Source organism: Dendrobates tinctorius, unplaced genomic scaffold (genome assembly GCF_039654945.1).
Source record: "Dendrobates tinctorius isolate UK_male_01 unplaced genomic scaffold, ASM3965494v1 ptg000008l, whole genome shotgun sequence".
NCBI classification, from domain to species: Eukaryota; Metazoa; Chordata; class Amphibia; order Anura; family Dendrobatidae; genus Dendrobates; species Dendrobates tinctorius.
In genome coordinates, this window is record NW_027361676.1 from 55,503,427 (window position 1) to 55,521,142 (window position 17,716).

Consider the following 17,716-nt stretch of genomic DNA (forward strand, 5'->3'; position numbering starts at 1 on the left):
CAGAGTAGCCACAGACCTGACTTAATCTTGATGATCAATTTGTATGAAGGCGGGGATAGTGACACCAGCGCTGGTTGGGCACCAGGCTCATATGTCATTATAACCGCATGAGAGTCCCGGGAACGTGTTGGAATGGCACCGACACAGGAGTATTAGCATAAGCTTTTTTTATTTATCAGGGCCAAGCGAGGGGTGAGCTGGGGTTGTCCAAGGCGTGGCCAACTTCTTTAATCTCGTTCATGCTCAATATTACTCATTCATGCTCAATATTAATATATCACCTATCTTCTTCTTTTTCTGCAGGGGCGCAGAGACCGTATAATGCTAAGGATACTGATAATATGTATTTAGTTGCACCGGTACTATCACCTGAAGGTAATAATAACAGAAGAAACAGATATGTACAATCACTCATAACTGTTACTTACACAATGTATTCATTTATTATAAGTCTTTAGACATTTATTAGTATCAAAATATATGACTCACATGGTAAAGACGTCAAGTGTGTCCCCAGCACTTCTTGCCATTTCAAAATAGGTTTGCAGAATGTTGACAGTGCCTGACAGAGCCTCGTGACCACAGCCACAGAACAGTGCAACCCCGGCGTAGAGCAAGATAGTAGCGATCAATGATGCATATGGAATACCCCCCAGGCATTTTATGCAGCATTCGAAGCAACCTTCAAACAAAACAGATAAAGAGATACAAGGTGAAAATGATGTTAATGTGAATATACATCTGTACGTATACACAAGTGTAAAGAACAAAGAAGGAAAATGTCTATTGAATGTTTACACATAGATAAACTCATTTTTAGTTGCCATTCACAATTCTCTATTCCCATAGAGGTCCACTATAAAATTAAATAGTATGCTACATACTGGGGTGGGCACTGACAGCACAAGCAAAATAATGGCCTCTTTCTTTCCATTATTCTTTCTCTATGAATTTCTAACAATTTCCTATGCAAATAGCCTCTTCAGACAGGAAGAGGACTGGAACTCTAAGGCTAGCTACTAATAATTGCAAATGTCTTGAAATTTAAACCCTTAAAGGGGTATTCCTATCTCCAAGACCCTATCCCAAGGTATAATAATAATAATAATAATAATATTATTAGCAAATACCTCCAATTAGAAATGTAGTATAGTTTTTCTTATACGCTATGTTGCTTACCTCATGTGCAGGGCATTGCAGTAGCTAAGGTATCCACGGTTACAACCACTAACAACTAACTGTCAGTAAATGAGTGGTCGTAACCATGGATACCTAAGCAACTGCAATGCCCTGCACATGGGGTAAGCAACATAGCTCATCAGAAGAACTATGCTACATTTCTAATTGAAGATATTTGCTAATATTATTATTATTATTATTATTACACCTACTACATATTGTGATAGGATCTTGGAGGTGGGAATACCCCTTTAATGCAATAATAGACAAAGCTACAGTGAATGCGGAATTATACTTAGTGACCTATAGGCAGTGGCACAGGCTGCACGTATGGTATGGTTATCTACATTGGCAAACTCTGCAATATAAAATACATCCTTAAATTGCATACATAATACCCAACTACCATCATGTTCTTTTCTACCATGATGACAGAAACATGTTGTAGACAATTCCAAAGCCCTCATCTTATAAACTCTTAAGGGGTATGCATTTCTGAATGCTGCTAACTACAGCTCGCACAATATGGCTTCCCCATAATCATGTACAGAAAAATATACAGTCAGAAATAAAGTCAGGTAGAGTTTGGTTCCAATTACCATTTGTGGTCCTCAAAGTTCTGTATACACAAAGAAACTGTGAGTGAATACAAGGTTTTATGGTATATACATAATGGTATAACATCTATATCTCTTATCATATAAATATTTGGGTGTATATTATTTATATATAGTGCTTAGCATAAATGAGTACATTTGAAATCTAAGATAGTAATCAATATCTCACTGAACGCAAGAACAATTTCCAAACTTTTGACAAGATTGAGTTTCAGAGAACATGTTTTAACATTCACTGCAGATTCCTCAGTCTTAGGGTGCAGTTAGAAGGTCATATAAACCGCAGGGTGATCGCATCACAATGCTCAAACTGACAGTCGGCTCTCCCCACCAGAGAGTAACAGCTGCATGGAAATACATTCTGTCACCCTCGGGTTGGAATAGCCAATGGCCAGTCCGAGCACTGCGATTGCTTTCTGTGTTATGCGGACATCTGACTCATATTAGCCGATTCAAAAATGGAGACGCCCCACATCAAAAACTACTACATCTAGTATTTTGTATGAACAGTATGATTTTTAAGGACAGCACAAAGTCTTCTACACATTTTCCAACATATTGCAACAATTTTTTCCGTTCTTCAAGAATGGAATCTGTTATAGAGCCTGGATGCTGGATGGAGAGTGATGCTCAACTTGTCTCATCAGAATGCCCCATAGGTATTCGATCAGGTTCAGATCCGGAGACATTCTTGGCCACTGAATCAATGTAGTAGTTTAGATGTGGGGGGGTTCATTTTTCCATCAACTACTGGAAAGTTATCTAGGCATATTCTGCAATTTGTGTAAAGGGCTTTGTGCGCTGGGCACTCTGCATCATTTACTGTGAGTGATGTAATCCTGCGACATTTATATGTAGTTGTGATCCATCATTTGTAAAGTGTCTGTGTTGATAATGAGATGACTGATGAAAAGTCATCTGTACGGAGCAGGAAGTGTCAGTATATTATGTGGCTCAGTAACCAGAGTAAAATCTGCTACATTTTAGGATTAAGCAAAAACAAATCACTAGAAACTCTTAATAGGCTTGACATAAAAATTTGATGTAAACAGATCGTTTTCGCTAAAATCAATATCGCACATTCTATTTCCATTTACAGACCCAAAGATTTAAAACTTAAGAGTTACTGATCTTCACGAAGCACTCCATGGCTCCATGGTACTGCATATCTAGCATGGGCAGGAGTCCAAAATAACATTCTGTTACATTCACTTCAGTCCATAGGCAAGGAGAGAATCATTTTAATAGGCACAATATGTTCCCATGAACATCACGGCTCTCTATAGATCAAAGTGGACACCAACAGACACCATGGATATTAATAATTTCAATCATTTTTACTAGCGCATTGGTGCTAATTTAGTGACACAGACCCTGCCGGAGAGGTTGATGTGAGCTCTGAAGATAAAAATCATAAGCATTATTTAATCATTTATTTTATTGGATTTTTTTATAGCCAGTTTGGAAGCCTAAAGGAGCATTTCAGGAATATATACATATAAATAGCTTTTTAATAGCTGAGGCATACTCTGTCTTTAAATTAATTCACCCACAGCAGCAGATGTTTATTACATGGGGGCTCAATCTCAACAGTAAGTATAGTATGAATGTAGGGCATATTTGCTGCTCAGTATATAGAATCATAGAATGGTAGAGTTGGAAGGGACCTCCTGGGCCATCTGGTCCAACCCCCTGCTCAAAGCAGGATTCACTAAATCATCCCAGACTGATGTCTGTCCAGCCTCTGTTTGAAGACTTCCATGGAAGGAGAACTCATCACCTCTTGCGGCAGCCTGTTCCACTCATTGATCACCTTCACTGTCAAAAAGTTTTGTCTGTCAAAAAGTCTAATATATTGTCTTATTATATTCTTGAGTCAAGAATGATGCAAGTGTGGGTGTTGGAAAAGGGGTACTTATTTCTTGAAATAATCAAATCTGGAGTGAGACCTTTGTCTAAGTATAGAAAGTGGTAACTTTATTTTGCATTGTTTGATATGATGTCTTGTGTAAATTAGGAGTGTACTAAGTATTGAGTCAGCAACCTTGTAGTTGGCTAGAGCATGAACAGGACCAGGCGTCAAGATAATAGGGGCTTCAGTCTTTGACCATTCATTTTGGGAAGGGGCAACTTGAGGACATTTTACCATGCTAACAGTGTTTTTTGAGCCAGAGAACAATTCAGAGACTCCTGCTTTTGATTTGAAATGCCTACACATGCACAGGCCGAGAGGAGGTCCAGTTATGACTCTATGACCTGAAAAAGATTGACAGCCCTAAGTGTGATGGACTCAACAAGGAGAGAATAGATTCACCCTACAGTATGTCCCAAGGAAGGGGAAGGTTGCAGATTATGCAAGATAAATGCAACCGGTCAAATAATGTGGGCAAGCATTACTGGATAGGCTTGTTCAAGCTGCGACACGAGAACCCACCAATGCTGAATGCACGACTGTAGGCTATACTTGTCAAATTCATGTATATATCTCTTGGATATAAAGTGCGGCTCCTAGTGCAGTAAAAAAGTAATGCTTACCCATGTGGGAGAGAGAGGATATGAGAAGCCGTGTGCCTTAGCCCTGATGCACGTTTCACGTGATGGGCTTCCTCGGGGAGCTTGTCTCCAAGATAAAGCAGATGCACACCTGCTAACTTACATACCATCTTTCCATATGGAACTGCTTATATCTTTGGTTGGTATTTGCAGAGTGTATTTTTGAGATGTATATACTTACGTATTTTGTGCTGTGCTATGTTTTAGCTATGAGAATTTTTGATGACTCGTGGTGCCCGGATCTTTCCCCTTTCTCTACTCGTCCTGTATTGTGTCGTAGGTTATGTATGCCCATATTATTTATGTGAGTGAGTTTTTCAATAAAAATACCTTATACATTATTGATATTGCTAAGTCTCATCTCACCTTATTTTTGAGGGCACAATGCTGCATTTCCTTGTAGGATATTGTTGTGTTTATTCTCGCCTGTTTTAGCTTGCTTGACATTTATTATACAAATGTCATGGGAAGTGTGTGAAAGGGGAAACAAAGTTAAGGCCCTTCTATCCCAGGTTGTAAAACCTGGAACTAAAATGGGATGCCCAGTTGGGTCTTCCATTTTATTTATTATATTCACCATACCCCACAACCATCCCTTTTTATAGGATTGTTCAATAGAATAGGTCACATAGTAGGTGAGTTTTATGCATATTGGCATGATTGTAGGCCCATCTAGAATGGTTCATTAGTGGTCCTCTCAGGTTGGGGATAGGGCTTAAGTGTCCTACAATTGAGCATGGAGATGTTGGGAGGTAGGTGTGTGCCCTACTGTAACTAATGATATCTTCACAAATTACAGAGACAACTAATGAGGCAAATTATCATATAATCACGGAAATCATGACATTGACAATTTCCTGTAAAATGAAACACGGTAAAAATTTTTACATTTTTTAAACTTGTGTATTTGGAAAATTGGCAAGCATTCAGAACAGCTCTAATAGTAATTGTTGGTTGTAGTCAGGAAACTAAGGAATCTTAGGAGGTCTTCCTTCCACTTTTGTAGACTTAAAGAGATTATAATGAGTACAAATTGCATGACACCCAAGAAAAGTCATCAGAGAACAGCTTCTATTCCTCCGATATGAAAGTGCATTTAGTATCCATCAAATGTAACTGCTTCCATTACTGCAATCAACTGTTAACAACAATGCGCAGCATGCGCTCACCTAGGAAATGATTTCACATTAATAGAATCTACATTTATCCAAAACTCAGTCCCAAGCCAAATGCAGCAGCTGCAGAGCCGTGTCGCTCAGGGTAGTACAAAACATTCACATATTGCCAGATGGTGTAGGGTAGGCACAAATTGATATTATCACACTTCTTTCATCTTCTGTATTTTGACCAGATAATAACATGATATTATTAGACTTTTATTGTTTTAGAGTGTCTGCTAATTCCTCTCAACCCTAAAGTCAGCCATTACAAATCAGCCAACCACAACTTGCTGACTTCAGCAGAACCCGTCAACTATCTGATGCCTATGGGGTTGTACCAACTTTTATTCTCAAGGAAGAGAGGCCACAGCCAAAGTTGGCAAATCAACAGGGCAAGCTGCATAGCCGGTGGCTTGGAGCTCTGCGTACAGGGAAAAAACTGAAGTGACTGCGGCGGTAAAATATCGGATGAGGTGACCCTAAATATGTATGTTTCTGGGCCTGAGCAGGAGCCATCAAAACTCGTTTAACCAAAAATTGCTCCTCCACCAACTGGTAAATCATTGCTGTTATACTGGTCTTTACAAACACTAATTTGTATCAAACCTTAAAGAGGATTTGTCACTTTCCTAAAAAAAAATGAGTTAAATATGGTGTAAAAATTCGTTAGCTCCCTTGATACTAAAGCTCCTTTCGATTTTGTACTGCATTGCTCCTCTGCAGTTATATAGAGATTTTTTGCTAGTATAATATGTGAAATTTCTAATATTAGACTAACTGGGTCTTTAGAAGTCTTCTCCGGGAGCGTGCACTTTCACCCTTTCCTCCTAGGCACTGCCAGCACAGCTTGGCAGCATCTGATTTGCAGCGTCTGAGAGGAGAAAGTGAAAGTGCAATCCGTCAGCAAAGACTCTGAAGAAACGCCAAATTGTTCTGCAAGAAGAGGTTTCACATACTGCTCTCCAAAAACAACAAATGTGAATATCTCTGCAATGGAGTGGCGCAGCACAAAACAGAAAACAGCAGCAGAATCAAGGTAGCTGAGGAGATTTTACAAGGTATTTAACTCACTTTTTTAGGCAAGTGACAGGTCTTCTTTAAGTGATAAAATCTGATCATTTATTCAGATCTGGCACTCTACAACATAGAGCTATTAAAACGCTTGTATAAAAAAAAAACTTTCAAAATGTGTTTGGCTGTATATTTTATTTAAATAAAAACATTTCAGTCAATTATTAGTTCCTATAGAGAAGCCTAAGTGGAAAAAAGCAATAAAAAATGTGGTACTCACAGCTTGAACATTTGAGGGGAATAAAAAATATCAGGGACAAAATTGCAATTTATGTAGACATATCAATCTTTTTTTTTTAAAGTGCTATAGACTTTACATTAATATCTGACTGTAGCGATCACGAAAAAATCCTACTAAAAATTGCAACAAAAACACAATGAAAAACAGCAAAGCTCTGTGTGAGGACAAGTTACAAATGTACAACTCAATTGAAATTCATGGGGTTTTCATGGGTCTTTACACGCATTTAAAACCACTGGAAAATAGTGTGCATGGAGCCTTTGTAGTGATCGGCTTTATCCCAGTGTTGTCATGGTTGGTATTGGTGATCTGTCGTATGTGCAGCTCACAGCCATGGAAACACTATTGGTAAAGCAACAATGCCTTGCAGCGTATTACTGGGCGCTGCCAGCAATGGTTAATTAGAGTCACAAGCCTTATCATGGACTATTTCATTCTGTGTGCTTGTGTGCACTCCTGCTTTTTGGCTGTGCTGACATTGCCCCTAGACATTTTGTAACACAAGAATGCCAGCAGTAAGTGAGGGGAGCAGCCACAAGTCCACGACCTATCGGCATCACATATTCTACTAGGAATGTTCGGAGATGTGATGTTCTGCAGCAGTTAGCAGTGGGTGTAGCTGAGCTGTCAGTGTTATTATATGTGTTACCATGGTAACAAATAATTGCTGCATCCCCAGAATCTTGTTTCCTTCCACAGATCACAGGAATAAGCATCCATCAGAAATCGAAATCCTAGATCAAGCAAGGTTGCCAAATGTTTCCAAATTCCTGTGCAGCCTATAAAAGTAGGAAACTTAGGCCATAGCTGAACTGGAGCGGGTGCAGAGAAGAGCGACCAAGGTTATTAGGGAACTAGGGGGTCTGCAATACCCAGACAGGTTATTACACTTGGGGTTATTTAGTTTGGAGAATCGAAGGCTTAGGGGTGATCTTATTACAATGTATAAATATATGTGGGGACAATACAAAGACCTTTCTAATGATCTTTTTACTCTTAGACCTGTCACGGGGACAAGGGGGCATCCTCTACGTCTGGAGGAAAGAAGGTTTAAGCATACTCACAGACGCGGATTCTTTACTGTAAGAGCAGTGAGACTATGGAACTCTCTGCCATATGATGTTGTAATGAGTGATTCACTACTAAAATTTAAGAAGTGACTGGATGCCTTTCTTGAAAAGTATAATATTACAGGGTATATACAGTAGTCTCCTTAATATTGCGTTGATCCAGGGAGCTAGTCTGATTGCCGTATGTGGAGTCGGGAAGGAATTTTTTTCCCCAATGTGAAGCTTACTGTTTGCCACATGGGGTTTTTTTGCCTTCCTCTGGATCAACATGTTAGGGCAAGTTAGGATAGGATATGGGTTGAACTAGATGGACTTAAAGTCTCCCTTCAACCTTAATAACTATGTTACTATGTTACTATGTTCCCACAATGCGTCATGCTGCGCTTTTTTTTTATTTTGCAGAAAATCTGCTGCGTCTCATCAGTTCAAGCATGAAAGATGTGATTTTATGAAAATTCTCGTCCACTGTGTGATTAAAGGGAACTAGTGATGAGCGAGTATACTCGTTGCTCGAGTTTTCCCGAGCATGCTCGGGTGTCCTCCGAGTATTTGGGCGTGCTTGGAGATTTAATTTCTGTCGCCACAGCTGTATAATTTGCTGCTGCTGGACAGCCTGAATACATGTGGTGATTAGAGTTGAGCGAAACGGGTCGAAAAATTTCAAAAGTCGCCGACTTTTGGCAAAGTCGGGTTTCATGAAACGAAACCTGACCCTAGGATGAGGTCGGCCACGAGGTCGGCGACTTACGCGCCAAAGTCGCGTTTCAAGTTTTGCGCTCTTTTTCAGCCAATCAGGATCCACGGACACTGAGGGAAACGTGATGACATAGGCACGGGTCACCACCATCTTTCAGAAGGGCATGCAAGTGATTGGCTTGCTTTGGGGGGCGTCACAGGGGGTATAAAAGGGCGTGCACGCCGACCGCCATGTTACTCATGCTGATCTCAGAATAGGGAGAGCTGCTGCTGCTGATAATTTTGTAGGGAGAGCGTTAGGCAGGGAAGAAGACACCAAAAACTGCTTCTGCTGCTAGCGATTTTGCCTGTACAACACACCAGTCACTGTGTGTGCAGTGCAAGGGGAGGCTATATAGTGGTGTATCAGTGGTGTTGGTTGTTGGGCTGCCTTCTAAGGCTTCCTGACATTCCTGCATTGCTGTTTACCCACTGCTCCGCAAACTGCTTTTTTAAATGCAATCCCAATTTTTTTTTTTGTCCTGCTGAGAAGAAAAAAAAACTGCTTCTGCTGCTAGCGATTTTGCCTGTACAACACATCAGTCACTGTGTGTGCAGTGCAAGGGGAGGCTATATAGTGGTGTATCAGTGGTGTTGGTTGTTGGGCTGCCTTCTAAGGGTTCCTGACATTCCTGCATTGCTGTTTACCCACTGCTCCGCAAACTGCTTTTTTAAAAGCAATCCCAATTTTTTTTTTTTGTCCTGCTGAGAAGAAAAAAAAACTGCTTCTGCTGCTAGCGATTTTGCCTGTACAACACATCAGTCACTGTGTGTGCAGTGCAAGGGGAGGCTATATAGTGGTGTATCAGTGGTGTTGGTTGTTGGGCTGCCTTCTAAGGCTTCCTGACATTCCTGCATTGCTGTTTACCCACTGCTCCGCAAACTGCTTTTTTAAAAGCAATCCCAATTTTTTTTTTTTTGTCCTGCTGAGGTACTGAGCGTGCATTTTTTCACACCATACAGCGGTGCACGCTCCTCACACAGTACCGTGTAACGGCTGTTATCACAGCCACAGTGAAGCTATCAGTGTGTCACTCTGTGAGAATAAAACGAGGACATGTTCCGTTCTTACAGACCTGCACTCTAGGGAGATTCCTATTCTGCCCAATTCTACATACACCTTGTAGTTTGTGATACACTAGCCAATTTCTGCCTGTGACATAGCGCTGTGATATTCAGTGGGCCTCACACAATCCATAAGTGTCCAGTGTCCACAAGTGTGTGCAGAAATTCAAAATCTCCCTTATCCTCTAGTCACTTTGGTCACAGCTGTGCCATCGAGCCTGTCACATAGTGCTCAGATATCAGTGGGCCTCACACAATCCAAAAGTGTCCAGTGTCCACAAGTGTCTGCAGAAATTCAAAATCTCCCTTATGCTCTCGTCACTTTTGTCACAGCTGTGCCATCGAGCCTGTCACATAGCGCTCAGATATTCATTGGGCCTCACACAATCCAAAAGTGTCCAGTGTCCACAAGTGTCTGCTGAAATTCAAAATCTCACTTATCCTCTAGTCACTTTGGTCACAGGCACAGCTGTGCCATCGAGCCTGTCACATAGCGCTCAGATATCAGTGGGCCTCACACAATCCAAAAGTGTCCAGTGTCCACAAGTGTGTGCAGAAATTCAAAATCTCCCTTATACTCTAGTCACTTTGGTCACAGCTGTGCCATCGAGCCTGTCACATAGCGCTCAGATATTCATTGGGCCTCACACAATCCAAAAGTGTCCAGTGTCCACAAGTGTGTGCAGAAATTCAAAATCTCCCTTATCCTCTAGTCACTTTGGTCACAGCTGTGCCATCGAGCCTGTCACATAGCGCTCAGATATTCATTGGGCCTCACACAATCCAAAAAGTGTCCAGTGTCCACAAGTGTGTGCAGAAATTCAAAATCTCCCTTATCCTCTAGTCACTTTGGTCACAGCTGTGCCATCGAGCCTGTCACATAGCGCTCAGATATTCATTGGGCCTCACACAATCCAAAAGTGTCCAGTGTCCACAAGTGTCTGCTGAAATTCAAAATCTCACTTATCCTCTAGTCACTTTGCTCACAGCTGTGCCATCGAGCCTGTCACATAGCGCTCAGATATTCATTGGGCCTCACACAATCCAAAAAGTGTCCAGTGTCCACAAGTGTGTGCAGAAATTCAAAATCTCCCTTATCCTCTCGTCACTTTGGTCACAGCTGTGCCATCGAGCCTGTCACATAGCGCTCAGATATTCATTGGGCCTCACACAATCCAAAAGTGTCCAGTGTCCACAAGTGTGTGCAGAAATTCAAAATCTCCCTTATCCTCTAGTCACTTTGGTCACAGCTGTGCCATCGAGCCTGTCACATAGCGCTCAGATATTCATTGGGCCTCACACAATCCAAAAGTGTCCAGTGTCCACAAGTGTGTGCAGAAATTCAAAATCTCCCTTATCCTCTAGTCACTTTGGTCACAGCTGTGCCATCGAGCCTGTCACATAGCGCTCAGATATTCATTGGGCCTCACACAATCCAAAAGTGTCCAGTGTCCACAAGTGTCTGCTGAAATTCAAAATCTCACTTATCCTCTAGTCACTTTGGTCACAGCTGTGCCATCGAGCCTGTCACATAGCGCAATCCAATCCACAATCCAAAAGTGTCCAGTGTCCACAAGTGTGTGCAGAAATTCAAAATCTCCCTTATCCTCTCGTCACTTTGGTCACAGCTGTGCCATCGAGCCTGTCACATAGCGCTCAGATATTCATTGGGCCTCACACAATCCAAAAGTGTCCAGTGTCCACAAGTGTGTGCAGAAATTCAAAATCTCCCTTATCCTCTAGTCACTTTGGTCACAGCTGTGCCATCAAGCCTGTGACATAGCGCTCAGATATCAGTGGGCCTCACACAATCCAACCGCATTAACATATTAAAAAGGAGAGAGGCTTTTTGGATTCACGAACTCAATACCCTGACACCCAAGGGGTTAAATAAAGACTATAATTCACAGGCCTTCTTACAAGTATAATGTCTGACACCATCTGATACGTTTACCCCCTCCCCCCCTCTTTTTCCTCTACAATGTCACTACTGGGTTAATGCTATAAATAATGTACTCTTGAATGCCACTGTACATTGAATGTCATGGATACTAATCTAATTGTGTCTCATTTACAGAACCAACAACTGTGATTGTTTGAATCGTCACCCTCAAAGCACTGAATAGCCACTATCTTCACCACTGGCACCTATGATGTCGGCGCTGCAGTAGTTAACTCAGGATAGTTCACCAATGTCCACCGCTCTGCCCTGCAAGCCAGCCTGACAGGCAGTAGTACACTCCCAGTGCTCCCTGCTGACACGCCCCCTCTATGTCTCTCTCGGTGTCCGGAGCTTATGGTGACGTGTCTAATACACGCCCACTGACTTCCGGTGGCGCGCCCCCAACCAGGGCTCATAATTCACAGGGTTATATAACCCTGCCACTCTCACACTTTGCAGCACTTGGGATTCGCGGTGAATACTGCGTCCACACTCCACAAATCACCACGGTAAGAGTTCTATGCCTCTTATAGACAGATTTTGTGACTTCATGTCACGTCACTGCAGTATTACTATAGTGCTATTCTTTACCTTCAGCAGTGGGACGGCTTCATGTGCCTCCTCACAGGATTGGTATGTAACTTAGGTAACACAAACCATCTCATCACTCACTAAGTTATATTGGCTATTATAGCACCTTTATCCTCTCCCAGGTCTATCTCACAAAGCCCAGTCACTAAGAATCTCACAGTACAATATATCGGTATGTGTGTTCTTTTCTACGTTGATCTTGTTCTTCATGATTATTTATTACTCTCTGCCAATATATATTATGTGCGATAATGAGACCGATGTCTCAGCATTTTTTTCAAAAGTATTTACCTAGAAAACCCATATATTGTTGTATATACTTTCTTTTTTAATTGTATTATTTTCATCTTTATTTATATTTCACAGTACATTGATGAAGGTCCTAGACCGAAACGTCTGTGTATGTATGTACTGTATAATTAAAAATCACCTTTCTGCATCAGAAACCTTTGGTGTGTGCCAAGTTTATATATATTTAGTTCACGGATTGGGATCCTACTTGGACACCACCTACAATTCTCAGGGTTGTGCCAACGGTTTTGTTCTTACACAGCTGTGCCATCGAGCCTGTCACATAGCGCTCAGATATTCATTGGGCCTCACACAATCCAAAAGTGTCCAGTGTCCACAAGTGTGTGCAGAAATTCAAAATCTCCCTTATCCTCTCGTCACTTTTGTCACAGCTGTGCCATCGAGCCTGTCACATAGCGCTCAGATATTCATTGGGCCTCACACAATCCAAAAGTGTCCAGTGTCCACAAGTGTGTGCAGAAATTCAAAATCTCCCTTATCCTCTAGTCACTTTGGTCACAGCTGTGCCATCGAGCCTGTCACATACCGCTCAGATATCAGTGGGCCTCACACAATCCAAAAGTGTCCAGTGTCCACAAGTGTCTGCAGAAATTCAAAATCTCCCTTATCCTCTCGTCACTTTTGTCACAGCTGTGCCATCGAGCCTGTCAAATAGCGCTCAGATATTCATTGGGCCTCACACAATCCAAAAGTGTCCAGTGTCCACAAGTGTCTGCAGAAATTCAAAATTTCCCCTGTCCTATAGACACCTTGTACCTTGTTTTACATTACTATATAGTTTGTTGGATTTTGTCTACATTTCTACCAAAAATGAGGAAGGCTGGTGGAAGAGGCCGTGGAATTGGGCGGAGGTTGGCAGCTGGTAATGATGGTGTTGGTGGTGGATCTGATGGTAGTGGCAAGAGCAAAATAGGACCGAATGCAGGAGGTGTTGAGCCTGCGTCATCGTCTGGCTACATAAGGCCTCGAACGCTTAGTTTTCTAGGAGTTGGCAAACCGCTTTTAAAGCCAGAGCATCAGGAAAAAGTTTTGTCTTACATTGCTGACTCAGCCTCCAGCTCTATCGCCTCCTCTTCAGTTGTAAAAAGTAAAAGCACTGAGTCGTCATTGGAGGCTCATGTTCATGAACCACACCTTTCCTTGTGTCCTTCACCCCAACCAAGATTGAAGGATGACGCAGGCCATACTACTGATTACTCCATGGAGCTGTTTTCACATACCATGCCTGGATTATCAAGTGAAATGGTGAATTACCCAGGCCAAGATGAATCTGACATGGAGTGCACTGATGCACAGCCGCTGATGGATGATTCTGCTGGTACATTCACTCAGAGCACTACATTGTCCTCGCAGTGTACAGAGCCAGATTCTGACCCTGATGAGACTCAGGTGCCCCTTCCCGCACACTATACCACCATACACGGTGACACAGAGGAAGGTGCACATGACATAGAAGAGGAGGTGATGGATGACCCAGTTGTTGACCCAGATTGGCATCCATTGGGGGAAGAGGGTGCTGCTTCCAATAGCTCAGATGAGGAGCATCCACAGCAGACATCGACATTGCAACAGCTGTTATCAGGCAGGCCCGGAGCACTCCAAAGACAGGTTCCAAACATCAAAAGAGTTGCTGGACAGCTTGTCCAGAGGGTCAAAAGATCACAGTGTGCTAGGCCGCAAAATGTCTGCCAAAGTAGGAAGAGTGCAGTGTGGCACTTTTTTGACCAAAATCCTCATGATCAGGCCAAGGTTATGTGTAAGAAGTGCGCAAAGACCTTTAGCCGAGGGAAAAATCTGAAAAATTTGAATACCAGTTGCATGCTTAGACATTTAACCAGCATGCACTTGCAAGCGTGGACACAACACCAAACCTCAAGTGCCACATGTGCAACTGATCACAACGAAGGTAGTCAGCAACGCTACATTGTTTCCCCCACTGTAAGCCCACCGGTTAGCACAGCAGCAAATGTTGAGGTGTCGTTGCAAGGCCACAGCAGTCAGGGAATCCCACTGTTATATCAACGAAAGACTGATTCTAGGCCATCAGAAAGAACACCAACTCCATCACCATCATCATCAACCCTCTCTCAGTCCGCCCTGTCCACCGCTACTTCCACCATATGCAGCTCTCAAGTCCAGCTCACCCTCCCAGACACTATGAGTAGGTCAAGAAAGTACTCAGTCTCTCATCCGCGTACACTGGGTTTGAACGCCCACATTGCCAAACTAATCTCGTTTGAGATGATGCCCTTTCGGTTGGTGGAAAGCGCAGCTTTCCGCGAACTCATGGCCTATGCAGTACCACACTATGACCTACCCAGTCGCCACTTCTTCTCTCGCAAAGCCATCCCAGCCCTCCACCATCATGTGAAAGACCGCATTGTCCATGCACTCAAGCAGTCAGTGAGCGGAAAGGTGCACCTCACAACTGATGCATGGTCCAGTCGGCATGGCCAGGGCCGTTACGTGTCCATCACTGCTCACTGGGTTAATGTGGTGGATGCAGGGTCCACAGGGGACAGCGGTGGTGGGACAGTGCTGCCTAGCCCACGTTATAGGAAACAGTTGGCTGTAGGCGTTCGACCCTCCTCCTCCTCCTCCTCCTCCAGAAGCGAAAGCTCGTCCACAGAGCGCAGGCGTACGAGCACTCCATCTGCAGCTGCCACTGTTGCACACGAGGTGTCCCCCTATCGAGCAGCTAGTGGAAAGCGTCAGCAGGCAGTGTTGCAGATGATGTGTTTGGGCGACAGACACACCGCCGAGGTGCTGGCCGAGTACTTGAAGCGACAAACTGAGTCATGGCTGGGCAGTGTACATCTTGAGGCAGGCAAGGCAGTTAGTGATAACTGGCGTAATTTTGTGGCAGCCATAGCCCTTTCAAAACTCAGCCACATACCTTGCTTGGCTCACACCTTGAACCTGGTGGTGCAGTGCTTCCTCAAAAATTATCCGGAGTTAACAGCCCTGCTCCAGAAGGTGCGAAGACTGTGCGCGCACATCCGCCGGTCGCCTGTACACTCCGTTCGTATGCAGAAGCTGCAGCGATTGCTCCACCTTCCCAACCACCGCCTCATTATCGACATTGCAACAAGGTGGAACTCCACCCTGCACATGGTGGAGCGGCTGTGCGAGCAGAGGCAGGCCATAATGCATTTGTGGGAGGATACACGGCCAGGCACTTTGAGAGCAGACATGGAGTTGACAGGTGTGCAGTGGTCGAAGCTGAAAGACCTCTGTAAAGTCCTTCAGTGTTTTGAGGAATGCACACGGCTGGTAAGTGCAGACGACGCCATCCTAAGCATGAGCATCCCACTTATGCGTCTGCTCATGCAAACTTTGACGCACCTTAAGGAGCAGGCTTCTGCAGCCAATGTTGATGAGGAGGAAGAGGAGGAGGGAATCCTTGATGACATTCAGCCGTTGTCTGCTCAGGGACCTCTCCTGGACGAGGTGGAGGAAGAAGAGGAGGAGGAGGAGGAGGATGATGGGGATGATTACTTAGGGGAGGAGGATGCATCTCGTGGGGCAAGTGAAAATGTTGGCGTGGCATGGTCTGGTACAGGGTTTGTGCGTGACTGGAGGGATGTGGATTTGCCAGAAAGTGCTCCACCAACCAGCACTCGCAGTGGATCATTCACACCGGGAACATTGGCCCACATGTCAGATTATGCCTTGCAGATCCTAAAAAGGGACCCCCGCATTGCCAAAATGATGAACGATGACGACTACTGGTTGGCCAGCATCCTGGATCCACGCTATAAAGGCAAATTACAAAACATCATGCCACAGGAGAACCTTGACCTAATATTGGCTAATAAACAAGCAACTCTGGTAAATCGGTTGCTTGAGGCATTCCCAGCACACAGCAGCGGTGATGGTTCTCACACGAGCTGTACGGGCCGGGGGCAGCTTGGCAGAGGTGTTCGTGGTGCACACAGCAGAAGTGGCGTTGGAGACAAGGGTTTCATGACAATGTTGTGGACTGATTTTTCAAATACCGCTCACACAACTGGTAATACTGCATCGATGGAAAGTGACAGGAGACAGCAGTTGTCAACTATGGTTACAAACTACTTTTCCTCCCACATCGATGTTCTCCCACACAGGTCATTCCCCTTTGACTATTGGGCCGCTAAACTGGACACCTGGCCTGAATTGGCCCAATATGCCTTACAGGAGCTCGCTTGCCCAGCTGCAAGTGTGCTATCGGAAAGAGTCTTCAGTGCAGCTGGATCAATCCTGACAGAAAAAAGGACCCGTCTGTCAACCCAAAATGTGGATGATCTAACCTTCATTAAAATGAACCATGCATGAGTTTCCAAGGATTTTGTCCCACCTTCCCCTGATGACACATAGGGTGACAGAAAAATGGCTTGCTTTGGTCCACCTCTTCCTGGGACTTCACCTATTTCGCCTTTTGCATCAGCTGAATGTCCAACATCAACATACGCCACTTTCTAAAACTCCCTAAATGTGCTGCCTCCCCCCCATGGCCGGGGTCACCACCTAGCGCACGACACCGTGCGAGTGCCGTTGCCCTGGACAGGTGGGTAGGCCGACGCTTGGGCGCGGGCACTGGCACAGGGTCCCTCATAGTGCAATCAAGTGTCTCTGACGGTGGTGGTGCACACCCGCCGTCAGACACACCGCTGTACTATGAGGGGCCCAGTGCCAGTACCGACGCCCACGAGTGGGCCCCCCTTGCTTGGGCAGGGCCCCAGCATTTGCAATCTTTACTTCTTCCTGCTCCTCCGCTGTGTAATCTGGGCCGTCAAATCCATACTGTGCCTTACACCGTCTGAGCCTGCCTCCTGATGTATAGACATATATTTTGAATGTGTACGCTATCCATACATGTTATCTGGGGAAACAGTACCCTTTCTAACCTTTGTGCAATCACGTGCAATCCATACTGGGCCTAACACCGTCTGAGCCTGCCTCCTGATGTATAGACATATAATTTGAATGTGTACGCTATCCATACATGTTATCCGTGGATACGGTACCCTTTCTAACCTTTGTGCAATCACGTGCAATCCATACTGGGCCTAACACCATCTGAGCCTGCCTCCTGAGACATATATTTTGAATGTGTACGCTATCCATACATGTTATCCGGGGAAACGGTACCCTTTCTAACCTTTGTGCAATCACGTGCAATCCATACTGGGCCTAACACC

At 44.0% G+C, this 17,716-nt stretch overlaps 1 protein-coding gene across 2 annotated transcripts in view; it reads right to left on the reverse strand.

Moving 5' to 3' along the window:
- Positions 1 to 17,716, reverse strand: part of GPM6A (glycoprotein M6A) — a 546,705-nt gene that overhangs the window by 95,389 nt on the left and 433,600 nt on the right. For both annotated transcript variants that reach the window (XM_073577617.1, XM_073577614.1), the window contains exon 2: positions 490 to 682. In XM_073577617.1, coding sequence (XP_073433718.1) covers positions 490 to 682 — 193 coding nt within the window. The remainder of the gene's footprint in view (positions 1 to 489; positions 683 to 17,716) is intronic.